This window comes from Melozone crissalis, unplaced genomic scaffold (genome assembly GCF_028551555.1).
Source record: "Melozone crissalis strain CALT ecotype California unplaced genomic scaffold, PUWL_Pcris_2 ptg000013l_1, whole genome shotgun sequence".
In the NCBI taxonomy this organism is placed as follows: domain Eukaryota; kingdom Metazoa; phylum Chordata; class Aves; order Passeriformes; family Passerellidae; genus Melozone; species Melozone crissalis.
This window is the reverse complement of record NW_026535791.1, coordinates 36,760,033-36,782,704: the sequence shown is the minus strand read 5'-3', so window position 1 is coordinate 36,782,704 and position 22,672 is coordinate 36,760,033. Positions and strand designations below refer to the sequence as shown.

Sequence of the window (22,672 nt, the reverse complement as noted above, 5' to 3'; positions counted from 1 at the left end):
AAATATTTAAAACATTTATTGCCAACTGGACTGAACAAGCTTCAAAAATTCTTCTCAATATTTCATATCTGTACTACATTTATCTCTTCTTAAATTTGGATTTAGGAAGTCATCCAATGTTTTGTGAAAATGGTAGCCCATTCTAGTAACAACCTGAATTAAGGAATTTAGCTTTCTCTGTTCCTCTTATTCAGCATTTGACCTATGCAGGTCCCTCTGGAAATATATCGAGTTTCCATTTGCCCAAAGTAACTTCTGAACTATGACACCTTATGCTTAAAAAAATAAAAAATAAACAACTTCAATGATAAGAAGCTACTTTATAACTGAAAACATCTGGAAATTCTTTGACAACTGAACTGAGGAGAAGATGAGGCTAAGCAGTCTGGGAAGGTATGCATTTACTACAGAGATGAAGAACCCTAACAGGAAGGACTGTTTTCAAACATGAAAAAGGAGAATAACAACTACTTGCAGAGAAAACATGCAAATCATCAATGAAGAATTCTCAAGACAGAGTATTCCTACACTGTAGCAAATAATCAGAAAATGGATAATGGCAAAAAAATTTTCAAGAATTAAGTTTATTGCATAGAATACAGTTACAAATTCCTCATTGAACTAAAATTAGGTTGGAAGGAGGGTTAGAACTAAATGGCCTTTAAGGTCCTTTCCAACTCAAACCATCCTATGAATAAACAATGCCACCATCACATGGAATTAGACCATCCTTGGTGGCTGACATCTGGTTCTGAAGGGCCATATTCATACACTGCAGGGAAACCACACAGCTAACCAGGTTTCCTCAACATATGTAGGTTCCTATTTGATTTTGTCACTCTGCAGAACAGCCGAGTTTTATAAAGGAAGAACAGACTCCAACCTTCAACAGCAAATCTCAATCAATGAAATCATAAAGCAAACACATTTGATACTCAGAGTAGCAATTGAAAATGGCAAGAAGGGAAAGACTCCTGTTTGTAATTGAAGTAAACAAAAGATTCCAGAGTCTGGTGGTGGGATGCTTCTGGGCTGCTTGTTGCTGTTTTGCATTGCTTGTTACTATCTCACGTAAAGGAAAGTATTCTTCCTTCAAATTATATTTTAGAAGCAATCTTGACTGCAAGATCTTTAAATCAGTTGACAAGAGAAAAAAAATTTAAGCATAAGAAGAACACTAATCAAAGCTAAGAATCTGACCATCTGTCCTCTGAAAAACTAAGTGGCATGCATGACAAGCAGTTAGTTTAAAGATTCTTCTAGCAATTAATATATAGAACAAAGAAAAAAAGAATAAATGACATTTACATCAATTTAGTTGTCAAGTTCTTTGTACACAAGCAAGCAGGTCCCACCAAAGCTGCTAAATTTTATTTCTCAAGTCAGGTCATTGGAATCTTTTAATTGCCAAAGCATTTGCTATGTTGATAGGATATCACCAGAAACAACTGTCTGGTACTGAAAATTCTAGTACAATAGTTTTATATAAAGTACTAGTATATATGTTGCTGGCTTCAGAATAAAAAGCAAGTTACTTCTTGCCCCAAAATACATCAAATTAGGATTCCCAGAAGTTTTCAACCTCTACTGGAATCATAAACATTAATATTTTTGTTTGCAGTGCTTCAGGCAAAGAGCATCGTTCACACTTGCGGACCACTCATCCTTTAAATCCTTCAGTTTTGGGAAGCAAGGCAGCTGAAGTGGCCTAAAGCCAGCCCCCATCAAGGAGCTCTGTTACAAACAAAGTAGTTAAAAACAGATGGTTTCAAAACTCAAAATTCTGAAAAATAAAGAGCAGCGAAGAGCAGTTAGCGCTGCAGAATTCATCAGGAATCTCCAGCCAAAGGGAGCTGACGAGAGCTGACCCGTAGCCCAAAGAGCTGCGCAGCGATGCGCTCGGAGCCGCGGCAGGGAGCGCGGCACAGCCGGGAGCGCACCCCGACCTGGGATGCAGCACAGCCACAGGGACAGAAAAGAGGCACTGCTGGAAGGGTCCCCGTGGTTAACAGAGTAACTCAGGATGCGAATGCCGCTGTGCAAAGCACGGTTTGCAGCCGAGTAAACTTCTGAAGGGGAACGTGAAGGTGGCCCTCCCACTGGGCTACCCAACTGCACCACAGGTTCAGCTATCTTCGCTCACAAACCACGAGGGGACACAACCCACAAAGGCAGGAGCCTCTGTCACACCAACTTAATAGCAAAAAACTAAATGCAGAAGTTCAAAAAGTGAAGCTTGTGTTTCTGACAGCAAAGTTAATAAAACAAGCTCTGAATTTCCCCTTTTTTTTCCTGATGGCATGCTACACCTCCTGATCAGAAACAAGATTTCTCATTCCTAGTCTTGACTCTTCTTTGAAGTTCTAAGGCAGTTGGTTTTCCATTGTAAAGTTTTGAATAACAATTCGGATTTTTGACGGTGCTGTATTTACTATAAACTCTTATCTGCACCACAATCACAGGAGAACACCAGGAAAAAGAAAATTACTGATGAAGAATAACATGTCCTCTGCTCTTTATCCAGTAACAAAAAAAATAAGTTTAACTCTAAACCACCCTGCTATTAAAAAAGAGGTTTCCTGCTTTTTACATGACCAAAGGTGCAATTTTTAATACACTTTATAGGTATTTTAATTTTAATACACAAATTTTAATACACTTTTATATCTTCATAGGTATATGGTTTAAGTGAAACAGACTTCTCCTGAAATCCACCTGATGTGATTTATTTCACCAGGTATTATCCAGACACAAATAAGGAATTACATCTCCCCAAGTATATAGACATGGTTAAGGTGGAAATAAAATGCAAAAGCAATTGTCACAAATCCCTCTGACCCAGGCTTTTAGGCCCACAGCTGGTCCTAACCTGGCACTCCTAATTTTTCCCTAGTGCTTAGGTACCCACTCTCTGACACTGAGGGATGCTCCTGCCTCCCTTCCTAGCAGTAGAAGGTAAAAGCAGTAACTCACTGCAGGGACACAAAGACATGAGAAAGAACTTTCACATTTCTTATTGTTCGAATAACAAACCAAATGATCAGAAATCAGACATCACATACACCTTGTCAAACTGGTTTATACTAGCTGTAATTCTCATACTGTTGCAAGACATCACAACTGTTAGCAGCTCCACTGAAAGTGAGGGACAGGCTTGGACTCCAGCAAATCTCTAAAAATGTATGCATAGGCAGATGTATGCTTGTGTAACTGGCTGTGCTAAACAGCTCCTGGTTTAGAGAAGTCTAACCATGGGAATTAGATCTCTGAGCTCACAGCAGCCAGGGCCTATGCAACACTCACAGCAACCAGCAGGCTATCCCCACAGCAGCAGGCAGCTCTTGTGCTGCAACAAAAAGGAGGAAAGGCTGAGGGCAATGACTGCCCCTGGGAAGGGCTATCTCTGTCCCACAAGCCAGTGCCAGCCCAACTCTAAACTGGGCTGAAATCTGACAGAGGTGCTCTGTTCTTTGAATGGGCTGCATCCAAGCTCACAGGATGCCTGTTAGGAGTATTACGTAGATTTTTAAAACTGCATGAAGACTTGGCCTTTGCTTCTGAAAAATCAATTCAGCAAGTAGGGTGTGTCACTGCCATTCTAAGAAAATCTGCCTTATTAAGGCCCTTTAGAAACCTTTTGCCTAAGAGTCAACAAATACTATACAAGTCAACTGCCTATTTAAAAAAAAATTAAAATCTCATTTTGGTTGTGGAATCACCATTAACAGACATAAATAGCAGTTCTCCTTATAAATTTATCTTCCTAATACTTAAACCAGCTTGTGTCTTGCCTTTATTCTGTTGAACAGCTGAATTACCAAACCCAGCATTACTGTTCTTCTACTGTCATGGTCTGTCCTTCTGCCTTTCATGCTGACAACATTAAGTGCTTACGCAATTACCTTAGAACATTTGTAAAAAACAAAAGTTTATACCCATTCATCTGAAGTGAATAAGCACATCCTGAAACACTGGCATTTTACTATGACCACATACAGTTCTAGCACACAGTGCTGAATAATGTTATTCCAGGATGATTGCTTATTCTATTGGCTTGGATCTTTGATTTGTTTCTCTAAACACTAGCTTAAGGTAATGCAATTTTTGTCAACATTGCATTTGTTTTCTTGCTCTCATATATTTATAATGGAGTACATGCTCCATTATAAGATGCTATTTCCAAACAAACACTAAACAGAATAATTCAGAAACTAATTTAATAAACAAATATATATGAAAATGTTCCACAGGCATGAGCCCTGAGAAAAATCTCAGTACACTATCTGAATCTTTTCAACTCAGCACTATTTAACTGTCAGGGTCTTGTTTGGTAATTACCAGCAATGCCTACTAAAGACAAACCACACATCTATCCTTAGTCAACAAAAAGATGGAGAATTTTAGCAGGTGTCAAGGATAATATATATATTGACTCAATGCACTGAATTTCTTCAGAGAAATGAGCAGAACTTACATAAAATGATGAGCCATGCTTTGAAACTGCAACTGGGTAAATTCCATCTCCTAGATGCACAGAGAGCTCCCAGCTACTTCTCTTTGATTTAGCAATAGGAATTCTAAAAAAGAAATAGACAGAAGAAAAATTTTTAACAGAGATTTCATGCTTCTCCCAAGTTAACCAGAAGCACTTCCCTCATAGAATGGTCCTGAAGGATATAAAATATCATTAATCTATAGACACAGTTGGAGAGCACACTTGAAAAAAATATATACTAAATACATTTTTTTTCTGTCAAACAGCATATAAGGAGAAAATACACTCTTACTTTCTTTCTAGATTTGCCTTGACACACTGGGTATGCTGATAAAGTTAGAGGAGGCCCTTGAATGCAGCCAGCACTTGCTGCAGAATTAGCTCAAACAGGATGAAAAGCAGATGAGAAAGTGGGTTGGCAGGAGAATAGCAACAGTGATAACTGGAGCAGTCTTTTCAAGGGCAAAATATAATCATTATTTCTTTAATCTCATTCTCAGTAAACCTTAATTAAAAGCCAATTACAGACAAAAGATTCAGCCAAACAAGTAATACAAGTAATTTTATAACTAATACACATTTTTAAGTACTCATCCACAGAGCCCTTCAAGCATACTGAAAAAATAATGATGTATCATCACAGCCCACATGGAGGATTATACTGATTCCTGCAGCATTTTGTGGCTGCACCATTTATCAAGTAACACAGGAAACCTGAATCTTTTCAACTTAAAAAAGCACACACCTGGCAGCAAAGGAATGAGAACTGAGCCTCCATTCTTCAAAATTCAGAGTGAAAAATGCAATTTTCAGCTATTTTATTTAAATGTATATTCATTCTCCAGTTCCTTATTCTAACTTCTTGAGTCTCTCCCACTTTGCCATAAGAACTGGTGTCCAAAAGTACACTGTAACTTTTCTAATGAGTGGGTACCATATATTACCATGAGCACACACCACATGGCCTAAAGGGAAGACAGGAAGGCGTGGTTTAAACTCTATTAAAACAAAACCACATTTTGGTGTAGCTTTTCTTCCACATTGACTCTTACATATTTAGATTTTTCTCTAAGGAATTGGTAGTGATAACAATTTTATCACCTTTACATCTCTTTTAAAGATCATTTCTGCTATAGCAATCTATCGTACATTACAGCACTTATTACACCTTTTATCGCATCCTGCAGTCTTAAAACCTGTGAACACATTATGCCACGTGGATCCTCCAGAGGATTCAGGTGACCAGTGAACCACATGTCCCCATAGGGAATGCTCAGGTTTCCTGTAGAATCAACAGGGAGAAACACCTGTGAGGCCTCTAGAGGCCACAGGAGGAGCAATTATCTGTCCAAGCCAAGGATAACACGCTCGCCATGTTGAAATGCTTGCCAAGGATTCCAACAATTATTTTAAGAACTTTAGGTTTTTAGATACTTGGAACTTAAGAAAGCACAAGTTCAAGTACTTAATGAGGCAAGTAGCTTTCAAAACTTGTGCCTTGCCATGTGCCTGAAAAGGGGAAATGAAAATGCTAAATATATCAGACACAAATAGACGCATACTAATCCTTAGTTACTTCTAGATGCAAGCCAAGTAAGGCCTACATTAAATTTCACCAATTATCTTACCTCTACCACTACCCTAAAAGTTCACAAGACAGATATTGAAAATAAGCTGTTCCTGTGCTAACGATGCCAAGTGTCACTTTTCAGATTTAATATAGTGGCAATTGTCAAAACAATAAATCTGAGGAATTATCTATGGTTTATTGGGAGCAATGTCATTTCTCAGCAACTCATATTGGAATTCCTGTATGTCACCAAACATTTAGACTGGCTGATAGGAAATGTGACAGACACAGGAGTTCCTGCAGAAGAGGAAGAGGAATTTCCTGCACAGGTAGCAGGCAGCAAGCTGAGAGATGTTTTCATTGCACTTCCTGGTATCAGAGCACCAGTAAGGAAGAATACAGACAGCACCTGGTTAAGTTCTCCATGACACTCCACTGCAACAACCAACAGGATTTAGTGGTTTATAGCTACTTCATATTTCTTACATTAGAACTAGGATCACATCACAAACTCAGCTCGGTAGATCTGCTTCACTGGTGACATGAGATTCCTTACAGCCTTGCTGGCACAGCCCTGCTTCATATTGCATTTGACTGGAAGTGACCTCATGAATCTGGCTGCTGGCCATCAAAGGAAAGACAGTCTTGTTCTCCAGCAGGGATTATTTTTGTTCAGTCCTGTCTTGCTGAGCTTTGTCAAGTGTATCTCCAAACAGGATGCATGCCTCTTGAAAGGCATGACTATCATCACTGCTTTGCCTGGGTTTCAAACAGCCACATAATTCCTCTCTCTGCAACACCAATGGCCAGGAGGGCAAGGTCCAGAGCTGCATCAAATACACAGCAAGTTGTACTTCCCTCCTGGAACTGCTAGATCCCTTTGCACAGGGACATTTTTCAGCTTTCCTAATCAGCTTTGCCTGTGGTTTTTTAACTATAACTGACACTAGCTAGGACATATACTTATGTGAGCTCATGAGCTCATGACAATCCTACTTCTTCATTAAACCAAATTCCTTTCAAAGAAATTATCTTGTAGTAGACTCCATTTTGATAGGATTTGTGGGTAGGGAACGTTCATATAAATAAGGATTATGAAGTCCAAAAATAAGGATCAAAGTCTAAGTTTGTTAAATATGAAAACGAAGTTGCTCACATCCATGAACTACTTTAGAAATGCAGACGTTTCTACCAGGCTAGGAAACAAGATTTGTTGAGGGATTTTCTGTTGTTTTGTGATGCTTGGGGTTTTTTAAATCCGAGACATCCGAGTGCATGGGAAATTTTATTTGTTCTTGGCCAAGGTTGCTCCCTTACCTGAGAAGACTTTTAAGTCCTCCCAAAGAAAGCATCTGAACTCTGAATATATTTCACACTAGTTCACAGAAAACTACCAAACTTCTGGCTACTCTCAAAATACAGAACTTTTTAAATTCTACATAATGGGCTGAAATCCAACATACTGTATTCACAGAAAAAAAGGATAATCCCACTGAAAATAAAAATACTGTCATTTTTGCCATCATAAAAACACAAAAAACATAAGGCACTTCCCTTCCAACCCTAGATTCAGAGTACACACAGTATGTCTTTCCTAGGGTTCAACATGTCCTCCCTTTCCTCTCCCAGTTTTGGCAAATGACATATCATCCAATAAAATTACTTCATTTGCCTACAGAGATCACTGGCTGCAGGAAGAAACACATTTCACAGCAAGATGAGTGCCAGGTGGATGGGGAGCAGGGCCATGGAGGACTGTGAGCTGCTGATCCTTGCCAGGAGCATTGCATACAAAGGGACAGAGAGAGCAAAGGCAGCATGACAGCCACCACAGGAGATGGGTGGAGAAGGGGGTTATAAACTCCTTCCACACTAAAATGGGCAGTTCTGAACCTCTCCACTCCAAATTGCCTTCTAAGGGGAAGCATCACAAGCATAGGAACACAGCTGAAGACTGATGGCCTGGCTTTAAGTCATAAAGGCTTTGCTCCAAAGCACCAATTACAAAAACATGTAAGCAACACAACAAGAAAAACAGCACCATTTGCCTGCTTAGTTATTTATTTTCAAGCTCTACTGCTACTTGTTTAACTAGAGATGATGTGTGTGTAGAAACGTATTATGTCCCTTTTACCCCCAAATGCCGTATGTGGGAGAGGAAGACACTTGAAAATAACACAGCAACCAAAGCTCCTGGTTTCACTGCGTTTTCAGTGAGGAAAGCAGACAACTGCTAAAAATTTTGGGTCGACACATACTTACTGTGCTCATGGAACACATTAATTAAACTATTATCTATTCTAGTCAAAAACAAGTAATGAAATAAAATAGACACTCACAAAAGCAAATCTAGTAAAAATTCTGCCCTGGTCATTTTGATTGTCACCAATCAATCAGATAGAAGGAACTCAATAAAAACTACAATTTTCTGCAGTTTGTGGCAAATAAACTTCCCTCTCCCTATTACCACTGATGATGTAAATGAGTTAGGATGTCACCAGCTCCTAAAGGGTCAGAAAATTGAGTATAGATTTTTATACTTCCAATTCAAAATATGTCTTCTAATGTTGAGGTGGAAAACACTTACAAATTCCTCTTCACTTGATATTTTTGCTGCATAATACTTTATGTAAACAGAGAAATCCCAAACTATCATAACAAACCCTCCCGTTTGAATGATTACAAGCGTTTGAAAACCACATTATATGACACTCCATAAAGCTGTTTTTCAATTGTGCAATTACCTATTCACCAGTTAAATAAAAGTGAAATATTGACTTAAAACAATGTTAATGGTCAAAGAATCATTAAGAAATCCTTCATCATAACTTTCACAGCAGGTGGCCTGTAAAATGATCAAGAATAATGTGCTGGATTCTGTAGCCACCAAGGTCAGTTTCTGCATACAAATCTTGCAAAGGGAGAAAAAAAGACCTTCAGAAAGTGGGCCATTCATCTGAACCAAGTTCAGAGAATTTCCAGCACTGTGAAAAGATATGTTATGCAAGCACATAGATGTATTCAGTGGGGGTAGACTGAACCAGCTACATGGAGACTACAAAGGAGCCCTCCCATGGCTCATGAATAAGTCGAGGAAATGATCAGAAAAATATGCAGAGATGTTTAGACAGATGGCCCACTTAAAATGCCTGGGACAGGGCATAAGCAATTTTAATGAAACTTTAGATCTACCATATAAATTGTTTCTTATTTTCCCTGCCCTCCCCCCACCCCTCCAAAAAAAAAAAAAAAAGAAAAAAATCAAGAAAGGCAAATAGAAATTCAACAACTCAAACAAGAGCCTATCTTGCTATGAAAAAAAAACCTAAAAAAAAAAACCCCAAACCACCAAAAAATTAAAAAATTAAAAAACAAAAAGGGAAGTAAATCCCACACTTTTAAGCATTTTTAGTTTAATAAGTTCATACGCAAAAAATACCCTTCAGAGAACCTTCAACTATCAGATGAATATAAAAGCAGGGAATGGATAGATTAAAAGAATTCTAAACAGAAGTGTACTGCCAAACAAAACACAAATCTAAGCTTTAGTATCTGAGTACTTTCAACACTTTCCAACATAAAAGTTCATCATCACACAGAAAAGATAAAAGCAGCACTTTCACAGGATTATTTTAAGAACCAAAAATTATGTGCAAGGAACCTAAGAATCTGGGAATATTTTATTCAGCAATTTGAAGTATTTTCTGTATCTATTCACACACATTTTCTACGTATATTCAGACTGGTGCATCTATACATATCATGTTCCTTTTTACATTAAAAAAGGTTTCCTTCTTCCTGCTTTATATGTGCATACATATATGTGCTCCTCTTTCACTGTGAATATGAAAATATACCATCATTAGACCAAATTATAGTTCTTCATATATCATACAAAATAATAACCTCTACTAGCCTGTGTGCCAGTTGATCAGACAAAGGCTGAAAGAATTACTCAACAGTTATATCAAAAAGGCTTTACATTACATTTTCTTACATATCACATTGAGATCAATAACAGATATGCATATTTATAGCCTATACTCTATTTGAATAGTGACTGCAGGAAAAAATGAAATTACATGGAAGGTAAACTATAAACTTAAAAAGAATGCTTTAAAAGGATGCTATGGAGTGCACTGAGCTTTGATTCAGAACAGCATACATCTGGATGTTCCCTTTTCCTTCAACACAAGCTGTTCAGGCAATTTGCATTGACATAAGAGCCTGCAATCCAGTGACCAACAAAAACCTCCAGTGCCTTCAGCAGTGAAATCCAGATGTGGGCCAAGGAAACAATTATAAATCCAGGGTGAATTTAGCTGCCCAGACCTAAGAGTATGGCTCAATGCCTTTCATCTCCATTTAACTGAGAAATAACCTTGCAAAGAACCTGAGCTCACCCTGGCTAACACGCTTCCCCTGTGGAGGTCTCTAAACCTGCAGTGCTTAGGTCCTGCAAAGAGAAACACCCTAACCCCAGCGTTCTACAGCCAGCATCCTCAGCAGCCTGGCAGGGGCAAGGAACTGGGGGGTCCTCAGCCAAAGCTGTCTCCACAGTCTTAACAAGAAGTTATCCTCCAAAAACGCAGGCAAACAACAATTCTAAGTTTCTTGAAAGATCTTTCATGGCTCTTTTAGCTTTAAATCTATCAGGTAAACGAAGCAGGATTGCTGTCACTGCCTGTCTTGATAACAAAGTCATGTTTGCAGAGCTTATGTTCAAAGAATCAAAGATCCACGCTATGAGTCTTCCTCAGCCTGTGGGGGTTCACATCCACCTCCCATCTCTCAAGAGAAAGAGCCAGGGCTCAGGTAAGCACTGGGGAACTCACCACCCTAACCTGCTGATGGTAGGAAGGAATATGAGATTCATGGAGACTCAGGTTTGCAGCCTGACTATGCATTCTTTGGGACAAAAAGTTTTGGCACTTGATCCTAATGCTGGGACATTTCTGTGCACTTTGCATTAGTAAACTGGGGAAACGCAGTAACCCTGGGAGCTGCCGGTAGAGCCCAAGGCCTCTCCATTTCAGAAAAGGGTCAGACTGCCCAGTCCTTCAGCAGGCAACAGCATACCTTGAAAATTTCAAATAAATAAATGTAAAAGAGATCTGAAATTGATTTCCTCTCCTATGAGATGTTAGGACCTACTTTAGTATTTGGTTTATGTTGGAAAAAGCAAATGTCAGACATTAATGCTGGATAAGAGATCTTGCTATTTGTCTCATTGCAAGCATTTGTGAAATAAGAAGCAAGGAACACTCAATAATTTGAGTGTTCACAAGTACAGAGAAAAGACATTTCTTTTTAATATAGTTTACAAGTCTGTGCTTCTAATCTGTTTTTTCAACCATCTTTTATTTACCAAAGGAGGAGCCACTTGCAAGCAGGTATTTTTAATCAGATCAGTCAACAATATTAACTTATGCATGCTAACAACTGTTATGGAGAGAAAAATCTAAAAATCTGTTTTGCCATCAAAAAAAGCTGGGGCTGTTTCTCCTCCAATTAAAGTATTTAATTTCATTTCATAACTTTGCTGTTTTCCAAAACTTTTTTTTTTAATTTTTACTGAGAGATAACTTTGGGCAGTTGGCAAAACTAGTAACAATAATTTACTCTGTAAAAGGAAAACAGCAAATGCCCTTTCCTATACAAATTTTCCCTTATTTCCTTAAGCAAAGAAACTTATTGCGCAGATATTTAAGAACAGTCTTACAATAATTATCTCACTTTCTTTTTATGTGCAAAGAGCTTCAGAACAAGCCACTGTGATGGAATAGGGAGGACTAAAGCTCTTCTGTTAACATTATTCAGTAGCAGTTATGTACATTCATACAACATGATGGCATTGGGATCTAGCTGCCTGTTGGGCAGTCTATTTACTACACCTCCATTCAAAGAAGTTCCCGGTTATAATGTGCTATTTTTCACTTGTATTAAGTTTAGAATATTACAGGTTTGCTGTCCACATAAAAAATAGTCAGAAGGAAATGCTAACCTACTAATATGAAAATGAGGTGAAGTGATTAAAAATTACATCTAAGTTTGATAAATAAATAATCCAATTTTACTTCTACATGTGAGACTACTTTCCATGCTCCCTTTTTTGAAACATCCAGGCAAACTTCATGCTAGGTTTGCTTTAGTCATCTCAGTGGTGAAACCTGCCTACTAATCTTGAGCTTAATTGCTACTAATAGCTGTAAACCTGAATCAAAACACATTTAGTGCTTTAATCTGTCATCCCTTCTGTCAAAATTTCAGTTATTCACCCCTTTTTGTAACAGAGTTCTGTTCTGGAGAGTGTGATAACTCAGAGGTAACAGGATAATATGCAGGGGCTGTGAGACTATCAGTGCTGCACCTCAGATCAGGAGTTCTCAAAGTAAATTATCCCAACCACCTGCACTCAGATTGCTCTGGATCACACTGCAGAATGGTCTTGGGATGTGCAAAGCAGTCCCTTTCTGATGAAGAAAGGCAGAAACTAGATTCCAAAACTGCATCCAGCACACTCCAGTCACAAATGGGTATTCAGTTCACAAGACTAGACTAAATCTAATCAAAAGTCAAATACATACAGTGAGAGCACGAGCTCCTCATCATGAACAAGACGGTACACTTGTACTGGTACACTCTGTAATGACAGCTAGATTAGTTTTTGAAGAATCACTTATTCTCATGAAGAGATTTTGATCTTAATGATTATTTCTGCAATTGAATTGCCTCAAAATCCTAAGTTCGGTACTTAGTCTAGATATTAAGGAAAAAAAAAACCAAAGAAAAAAACCTCTGACATTTAAATTCAAGCTCAACCCCTCTTATTTAGTTGCCCTAGTAAAAGTTGTTAAGAAGTGTTTAATACCTACCAGCTTCTGCCAGCTGAAAGCAAAAAAAAATACTGTGAAGTGCAGCATATTTGAAAAACTTGTACAATTGTGGAAGAGAAAATGCATATTTTAGAATCAAAGTTTAAAATTCCATTTTGAAAAAGTCATGGCCTGAGTTGCCTCTATCTTTTTAGATATCTTCTCAGATTGCCATTTCCCCAACTATCACTAATTTACAAACTTAATCCAAAAAACCAAATTAACCTCTTTCTTATTCAGAGATACACATCTGACCCACAGGCACTAACAACAAACTGAAATACAGTGTTTCCTTAAACAACAAAGCTTTTAAAACCCAATATAGTGAAACTTTTCAGTACCTGCTGAACTTACTAAAGGAGGCACACTATCAGGAGTGAGAGACAACTACTACAGCCAAGGGAAAAGGAAAGACATCAGAATAAAGCCATCTCTGAGGAAATTTGGCAACAGCACAGAGAGCAAGAACACTGGCCTTCTTTAAGGCCCACAAGGAACACAATGTGCAAACTAAGGAAAAATTTTAAATTATACTAGTTAACAAAAATAAAACTCCCAACCTGTCTTAGACCAAACTGAAAACACCTTTTTAGAGAACACCACCTTCAAAAATATTTTAAGTTTTTTGTTAAGAGCTGTGCATTGAATGCTGTCTTTCCTGTGGTTTACAGTTTCATTTAGGTCTCACCCTTTTGATCTGCCAGTCTCCTTGGAACTAACCAGATTGTATTGCCAGAAGTATGGAATTTCTGCCACACTCTGTAGGACTCATGATTTCACCTGGTCTCTCTAAAGCCTGTCAGATATGCAATATCCCAAAGGTCATTATTTAAAATAGAACTACCCCCTCTTTTTTTGTGCATCATGGAAAACACAATGCTTGCCAGATTTCACTAGAGTTCCAGAGTATTGTAAGAGCTCAACCATCACACAGATTATTACCTCCTGCAAACTTGTTGCAGCAGAACCAAGAGTCCATTGAAGAGCTTAACACATCTCATGCCAGTGAAATCACTTTGGGAATAGAGCTGTATTGATCATATTTTTCTGCTGTGTTTTCTCCTCTATAAGAGACTTAATTCAGGCAATACACAGAATGCACATTCAGGACAGCCCACAGTCCTGCAAAAGGATGACCAGATTTTCCTCGCTAGCCATCCTACACACCATAGCGTAAGAAACAGAAGCTGGCCAAGAGCTGGGATTCATCTGGAACTCTGTTTTTCTAGACAGTGCCAGGCTTTTCAAACTATGTGCACAAGAACTAATGCTGGGTGACAACACAGCTATCAACCATGTATCTACCAAACCACAGGTAAATGTGATTACAGCATTTGCCTACAAGTATTCAAGCCAGTTTCCAACAGGCAATGTCACAGCTACTTCTTCCCCCCTAGATGTAAGAAATGTGGCATATTTCACAGATTCTAAAGCTTTGTTCTCTGTTTCTTCTGCACTAGACTCCTATGAAACAGATTAATGCTACTAATTCTGTTCAGTTGTTCAGTTAAAGAAAAAAACCATAGCAGATGAGAAGACCTCCAAAAGTTCATAAAAAATTATATTAGATAACATAAAACATGCCTATCTCCAACAAGCCCTCATATGTCATGTCCAGACAATTGGAGCCCATAGCAGAGCTCAGTGACTCTCATTACCTCGCACACATCACCCCTACACTTCCCGCTTACATCCGGCACTCACACCGCCGAGCTTTCACCACCTCCTATCAACCATCCTTTCCCTTCCTAACTAATGCAAAGAGAAAGGTACCTCTCACAATGAGTTAGACCTGAAATTGGCTCTACTACCTTTAGGTAATGCTCTGCTATATTTTTTACATTACTTAGGCACTACAACTCTCAGCCACAGAAACACAGGCATCTAATAATTTAAGAATGATACATATTCAAAAGATGATAAATATGATAAATATTGCCCTCTGTGTGTTTTCATCCTTTTAATAAAACATCTGCCATTGTTCAAATTATGGTCTCACAAGAAAGAAGAAGAAAGACGACAAGAAAAAAATGTGCATGCACAATTTTGCTCAAGTTATATACATCAGACCTGAATTAAGGAATTTGAGAATTATTAAACTAGGGTTGAATGTGAAGGACAAAAAATTTGTAACAGCTAGTGTCTCATTCTCAGTACTAATATAAAAAATTTTGCCCACTAAGATTTCTGCTAAGGTCAGAATTAGAGAAGTCAGGCGGTGTAGGTGCGATGAATGTTATTGATGATGGTTATTTTAGCATAATCATGATCAATACAGGATGGGGACATAAAAATGGCTGTACTGACTGGCCTAAATATCCATCTAGTCTAATATTCAATGATAAACAGTAGAAAGTTAAATAAGATCTAAGAAGAATATAAGAATATAGCTACCCTTCTATAATGTACTTAACTGTAAATTCCACCTCCTTCCTTTCTTTTTTGCCCAATTAGCACTAATCAGTGCAGTTCAGTATTAAACAGGGCAAAGAATAAATGTCCTAAATACATAAATAACATAATATATTAAAATGTACTATATAAGTACATTTCAAAATGCTGTGGAAAAACAATTTTCTTTAAACATTACCTTTTACACATCCAATTACTATTTAATGAATATAGTTACACATAGATGATACTGTAACTCTTTCTATTAACCCAATACATATATGTTTTTCTGTGGATGTTTCTATTCTATAAACAAGCACAAATAAATAAATTGCATGTGATCAAAAGGACATTAAAAAGAATATTAGGGTTTTTCTGACTCAAAAAGACAGACTCATTTTGAACAGAAATGCTAAAATGTGAAGTAAAACTGCAGTGCAAACATGAGGAAGATCCAAAATATTTTTGAAATACACTTTCAGCTGTAGTGCATGGCAGCTGAAAGAGGATACCTAAAGAAGATGTTCAGAACTGGTTCTCACAACTTTGCCTTCAGCCTCAATCCTTCCTGTGCACTCACCTGCTGAGGGAATCTATACATAACATCCATGTTCTCCCTCAGCCCAAAGTTTCCTTGTTTATACCCAATATAATTTTTCTAAAATTCAAATTACTGCAGCCCCTGGGGACCTTCCTAGGGGAGACAAACTAGCTTTGTGTGCTGATTTTGGCTAGGGTAGAGGTAATTCTCTTCATAGTTGGTGGCTGGGTTTAAATCACAAACGTCTTTATCTCTGAAGAGTTATGCTACACCCTGAGCCTATTTACTAAAAGGGTTCACTTAAATACAAGGGTTAAATCTTGGGAAGAGGCAGCCTGTGGTAGAGGCAGACAAGCAATGTCTGAGATCAAAGAACAGATAAAAAGCACAGTGAATAGAGGAATAAGGAGGACTTAATATTAGTAAAGCATCTTTAAGTGATTGTCATTTGAGGATACAAGTAGCAAGAATAAAGGCTTTGCTGCAGGGGAGGGAGCAGGGCAGGCAACAAAGAATTTAAAGAAAAGTGCTCTCACTAGCTCAAGGAAACAAACAGGGTAAAGTTGTCTACCAACGTTAACAGCCAGGTGAGGACCTGCTTAAATTTCAGTGTCTCATAGAAAAATGGGCAGCAGGGCCTGGAGAAAGTCATTACTGTGTCACCAAGGTATGTCACCATATCTGCCACCATCATGCCAGAGAGAGGAGATTCAGAAACACATATGAGAACACACAGGGGTAAAGACTAAAGCTTAAAGCCTAGGAACTCAGATTTTTTTAGAAGTATTTTTTAAAAAACTGGAATTAATGTGCAAATAATTTATTTGTATAATCTCACTACTAACTGCAGAAAGACTAATTTTATTAAGCACCACAGAGAGACAGGATAAAGACCTGTCATCTCCTTTCTAAGTCCATGGGTAAACATCCCTGGTTTCAAAAGAACGAGGTCCTGTGCTGTTCTTTCCTGCCCAGTCTTTCTCACACTACAGGCTTTGAAGATATATGTTAAAGGGAAGCCACAGCCAAAACAAACTCCAAGCACCACATCTAATTACACAGAAAAGAATGGTCTGTGAAAGATATTAAAGAATCATCCATAACCATAAAAGAAAAAGTAATCTGAGCAATCTCAACATAGATCCAGGGAAAAATATCCGGGTCTTTGAATACTTGTGAAGAAACAACAGAAATCAATATTAAGTATTTTTTACTTAAGGTACCATCTATCCCAAGTATTCAATTGAAAATACAGTGGCATATCTATGCAGCTTTCCTTTTAAGATTCACAATACCTTCCAGTTACAAAACCAGAAATATACAGCTACTATGCAGGTAGTAGATCACTGATTTTGTGTTTGCAAATAACAGGGATGATATTCAATTCCAAGACAGCACATAGCAACACTATTAGCAATGCTACCTCTCAAATAATTCTCCCACTAGAATGATACAAAACTGCATTGTAACAAACCAGCAAATAGGCCTGTAGGCCTGTATACAAAGAAATAAAAAAATTCCTTTCTTCTAGCATCCTTGGTAATGCACATACCAGGAATATCTTAAAACAAAAGAAAGAGATCTCCAAGACTTCTGAGACTAAGGTAGGGCTTATTTTTCTCCTCAAGAAAATGTCTCTTCAGTATTTTTATTTAAACACACACACTAAAATTATACAGAAGAGACCCACCTCTCTGAAAGATGAAAAGAAAGAAGTCTTAGCTCAATCTTGTATGTTTACACTTTTAGTCTCACCCTTAAACAAGGCTGAATTGAGCATAACCGCACTGAAGGTTTAGCTTCTCCACTGGCATATCAAATTTCAAGTCAACAGCTCTTTTATTTAAAATATGTTAGATAAAAAGGTAATATGCTCTCTGTAAAGAGTTCCCTGGAGGTTAGAAGAACCAATAAATTAACTGTTACCATATGCTTGGCTCCTATTGGCAAAATTCAGTAACAAAACACTGCCAAACCTCTTTAGGCAAGCAATAACATTTGGTAGCTTATAGCACAACTTGGGAAAATAGAAAACTGGGCAGAAAGCTTGGAAAATAATAGAAGAAACTTCATTTCTATTCTTCTATAGTTAGCTACATGCTGTTGGAAGAAAAATTCTAACAAAGTCAACTTTATGGGTCTGATCTATGGCAAACAGTTGTCTTCTCAAAAAACACACACTGGCTAGTACAGTAATCAAATATTCCATATTTGGCTTTTTCAAACAATAGATATGTATGACCTATTTTGAAAACAGGAAGGTTTGCAAAATTACTATTCTGAAGTGTTAACATGCATATTATCAGTGCTTTCATTATGGGTTTACTTAATTATAAATGAGAAAGTCTGGGCTTATTTGCAATGCAATGTTCTTAGATTTTACTTATCCTAAAATTAAATACTTCTCATCCCTTCCTCCTATATCTTTTATACCTGTGTAATTGAGACTAAATTGTGACAGATAAAAAGCCTTTAACACTACACCTCTAATTATAGTTATAGACTGCGTATTTTCAGGACATCCATTACAGACATTTTTTAAATACCAACAAAAAAAAAGTGAGGGCAAAGCTGGCTGGTCCTATTCCTTTACCAAAACAGGCAGGACTTGCTCTGTAGCATCAGTTATAAGTAATCAATATTTTTTCAAATATGAAAATGTTAATTTTTATTTTATTTTTGTAATCATCTATGATAACACAAATTCATTATTATTCTTATTTAGAATAAAATGTTTATAGCCTGTTCTGCATGCCATGATGGTTGGCATGTAGAGGAAAAACAGATACGTGAAAATCCCATATTTCTTTAATCAACTGCATCACCCCAATAAATTCTAATTTTGATGTACAAAAAATACTTGTAATTCAGCTTACAGTTCCACACACATCCGGCAAGCAGTGTCAAGTAGGCTGACACGTATAGGCCAGACATTTCACTTCTTAAAGTCATGTTATTGCATGGTTAATCCTATATTTGCATTAATTTGATACAAGCACTTACAGGTAAAAATAATCCCAAAGTATAGGTCTAAAGATTATAATAATAAGCCTCTGGAAGGTCTTACCAGAGGAAAAAGATTTTTTACCATTCTATGGATGTTTGCCTCATTCAGCCATTTGGGATTTTATTAATAATCTTCTCATTACTGTATTCATCTTCCAATTTCTCATTTTTTATTTTAAGTAAGACAATTTCTGTGAAGACTTGACACTGAAATCAGAGACTTCATTACCCTGCAAAATATATCCACATTTTAAAGTATTTAAGAGGGTTAAACAAAATGCAAACATTTAATGCAACATTAAGCATGTGAAATAAAAACTTGATTGCCTAAAGCAAGCATGCTATGCTGTTACCCTGGTGACAGGTTAAAAAAGGATTGTGAGCTGAATGGCTATATGATATGAAATTAAAATGTTTCACATTGAACAATCCAAAATGAATTGGGAAAGGTTAGAGCAGAGGAGAGAGAAATCAATTCTCCAATGGCAATGGTGAATGGAAGTGAAGTCTGAATAGGATTTGCCAGTGGGGTGCAACAGCTGCCAAATATCCTGCAGCCAAAGAATTACAATAATACTGATGAAGTGTGCAAGAGCTTTTGGAATCATTGCAGGGAACAGAGAAATACTCCTACAATAATGAGGCCATTCTGTGTCCCATCCCACTTTTGCAGTTGAATCAAAGGGAAAAGAAACGGTTGAAAATTGTAATACTGAACAACAAAGGTATAAATGAATTACCTATCCCTTCAATCAGTATCTTGTATTTAACTACAGCCTCTGTGAACATGAATGAAGTAAGCATGCTAAAGAATGGACAAATCAAGACACATACATGTACAAGTATGCAGAAAATATTGAATGAGAGACTTGTTTCCCATATATTTTGTTGACAACATTTCTACAGCAACAGCATCAAGAATAAGCTGTACACTACACAAACAAACAGCAGGACACAACCAGTGCCTCAAGGAACTACACAAGGTCAGGTGCTGATGGTCATGCTTATCTTTAATAATCCTAGAAAAGAAATATCAGCAAAACTTCTCATGCGAATTCAATTACAGATGTATTTACTGAGCTTGGAGACCCCAAAGGTCAAGAAAAATGTTGCCCTTCCATAAAATTATCCTAGACAACTTCATTTCTGCCCTTGGAAATTCCAAGTAAAATACACAGAGGAAGACAAAAACATATCCTAAAAATACCTGTGAAATGACCAGGGAGCAGATGGCAATTAGCACACACCTTGTCAGTTTTACGGTTTCACGCATACACATTTTACACACAGACAAATATTAAAGAACAGGTTTAGGAGGTGTAAACCTGCATGAGGGGAAATAATCGTCGGGCTTATAGAGGGGATCAAAGTAAATTAAATAGAGAGAGGTCTTGTAAAGAGAGGATCTTGCAGAAGAGGTCATAAGCAAAGCACAGATGAGAAAAGGGCCAGATTAACAACTAAAAAAGGGACAGGAATTTGGCAGCACAATAGAAAACACTCACATGTCTATATTATGCAAATTCAAGTTTCAGCATTAAGTGAACAGTAGCTACAGAAGCTATAAAGCTCTTACAGCAGATGCTGTTTTCCCAGAAGACGTGGTGAAAATAAAAAATAAACATAGAGACTTAGCCAGGTCCATTTACTTTAGTGAAAGCCTTTCCCACCAGCAATCACCTCAGCAAGATGCGGGGATCTTCCCAAGAGATGTTCACTGAGATTCAAACATTATCTTCATAATGATTTCATAATGGTTAGCCACTCTAAAGATTGAGCAAGTATGCATTTCTGAGTGCCCAGAACACATTTTTCCCTACAAATGACAGGGATGACAAGTCATGGAAACTTCCCATGACAGACTGCTCTATTCCTGGAATAGATGTTTAGGAATCATATGGAACATATGTCTGTGCTTTCAAGCAACTATAGAAATACCTTATATTACCTGTGTTTCCAATCTGAGTGCATTAATCAAAGAAAAAAATACCATATATACACTCTGTAGGATAAATGCTACCTTAACATCCCATTCCAACTTTTATATTTTCCATAGAAGTTCATTCCCAACTAGCAAAAAATGCATGTTTCATTTATTTGCAGCTACTTTTTTTGTTTCTAGCACATATAATCCTCTTTCTATGATAAACAACTGAGCAACTGACAAGGGTAAATAATACCAGATTTAAAGACATCTAGAATATTACATAGGGCATCTGGTTTTGTAGTTATTAAGCAAGATTACCAAAAAAAAAAACAAAACAGTAATGACTCACAAGAGGTCAAAAGAAGAACATTAGATAACAGCTACAGAGGCAAGAGGGTTACCACAACCAGAAAAGCTCATTATAAACAAGGATTTCACATGAAAAAGAGGAGAAAAGGGCTTAGTACCTTGCAAGTCTATGGCAAAAGAGAAGACCACACAGTGAATAATGGTGTGGAGCTGCAGCAGTTACACAAACATACCAAAGACTTTCAAAGGCCTAACAGTAAATCATGGGAAGCATGCTCAACTTGTTGAGCAGGGGACCAGAACAGTAAGGATAAGGCAGTGCTGTTTTCATGAGCTAAGGATGACTGCAGAACTCCAAAGTGGGGAATGAAGAAAGCCACAAGTAGGCTGGACTTGATCAACCATACCAATGCAAACAAAGCAGTTTATCTTCATACAGAGGCTATCTGTAGGATAGAGAAGTACTCATGTTTGGCTGCACTTCTAATGACTTGCAAGTTCATGTTAATACTACAATTCTAGAGAAGAAATAAAAAATTCAATTCACATAATACAATTGATATCATTCAGCAGTGCCTGTGCTGAAAGTAAGAATTCTCTCTCTTTCCAAGAGGCCGGTTCAGATGACTCCAGTCAATTTTCCTGACATCATCTTCTTTCTTTTTAAAATTAATGTAACATAACCTTATTTTGTGCTGCTCCAGCAGCGCAGGAGAGCCAGAAAGACAGAAAGCTTTGCTATTGGGCAGCTGATCATCCTTCCATATGGGGAAGCCCTAGGCTGGCAAAGAGCTGGCTCTGTCCCAGACTCCAGCAGGGTAATAGGTGTAGCCTCTGTGAGAGGAAGGATGCCTGAGAGGTGTGGGACTCTACTGCTCTCTGAGCCATTCCCTCACTGCCCTATAACCAAGCAATGGCAAGGCAGATATCAATATAGCTGTACTGAATCAACACAGACAGCAACCTAGAATAAATCATTAAACATAAAGCTAAATAAATTTCTGTTCTTGCAGCTCACCAGCCATTTTACATTCACTGCACTGGACCCCTGGATTTCAGAATTTTAAAACAAAAATTTAGCCCAGCTATTTCAGAACTTGACAAAAGCTTGTTTGTATTTTAACTTTCCACTATACACTTTCCTTCCTGGGAAAATTTTATTTTATGCTTAGAAAGTATAATCCATTTTAGGTCTCAAAATACTTCATACATGTTGATAAACAGGTATTTACAAAACCTCAACAGGGCAGCAAAGTACTAAGGCCACTTTGCCTTTTTGTAAACTGAGGCCAAATTCAACTGACTTCTCTAAGGTCCCACAAGAACAGTTTAACTCAAGAATCCCAATCCAGTCTTCTATATTATACACACAAGCAAGAAAAATCTTTAGTGGTTTTTTTTTCCCTTGCTAGCAATTTAAAACATTTTCCAATGTGTTACCATCTTTTTGTGTGTAGCATCAGGTAATATGGGCATGCAGCCCCACTGGTTTTTTTCCAAGTCATAAATGATGAAAGGGTAAAACCCATAGAAAAATTAGGAAAATACACTTAGCTGC

At 37.5% G+C, this 22,672-nt stretch overlaps 1 protein-coding gene across 1 annotated transcript in view; it reads right to left on the bottom strand.

Moving 5' to 3' along the window:
- PCCA (propionyl-CoA carboxylase subunit alpha) overlaps positions 1-22,672 on the bottom strand; it is a 273,888-nt gene that overhangs the window by 104,500 nt on the left and 146,716 nt on the right. The window contains exon 19 of the mRNA XM_054271455.1: positions 4,475-4,577. Coding sequence (XP_054127430.1) covers positions 4,475-4,577 — 103 coding nt within the window. The remainder of the gene's footprint in view (positions 1-4,474; positions 4,578-22,672) is intronic.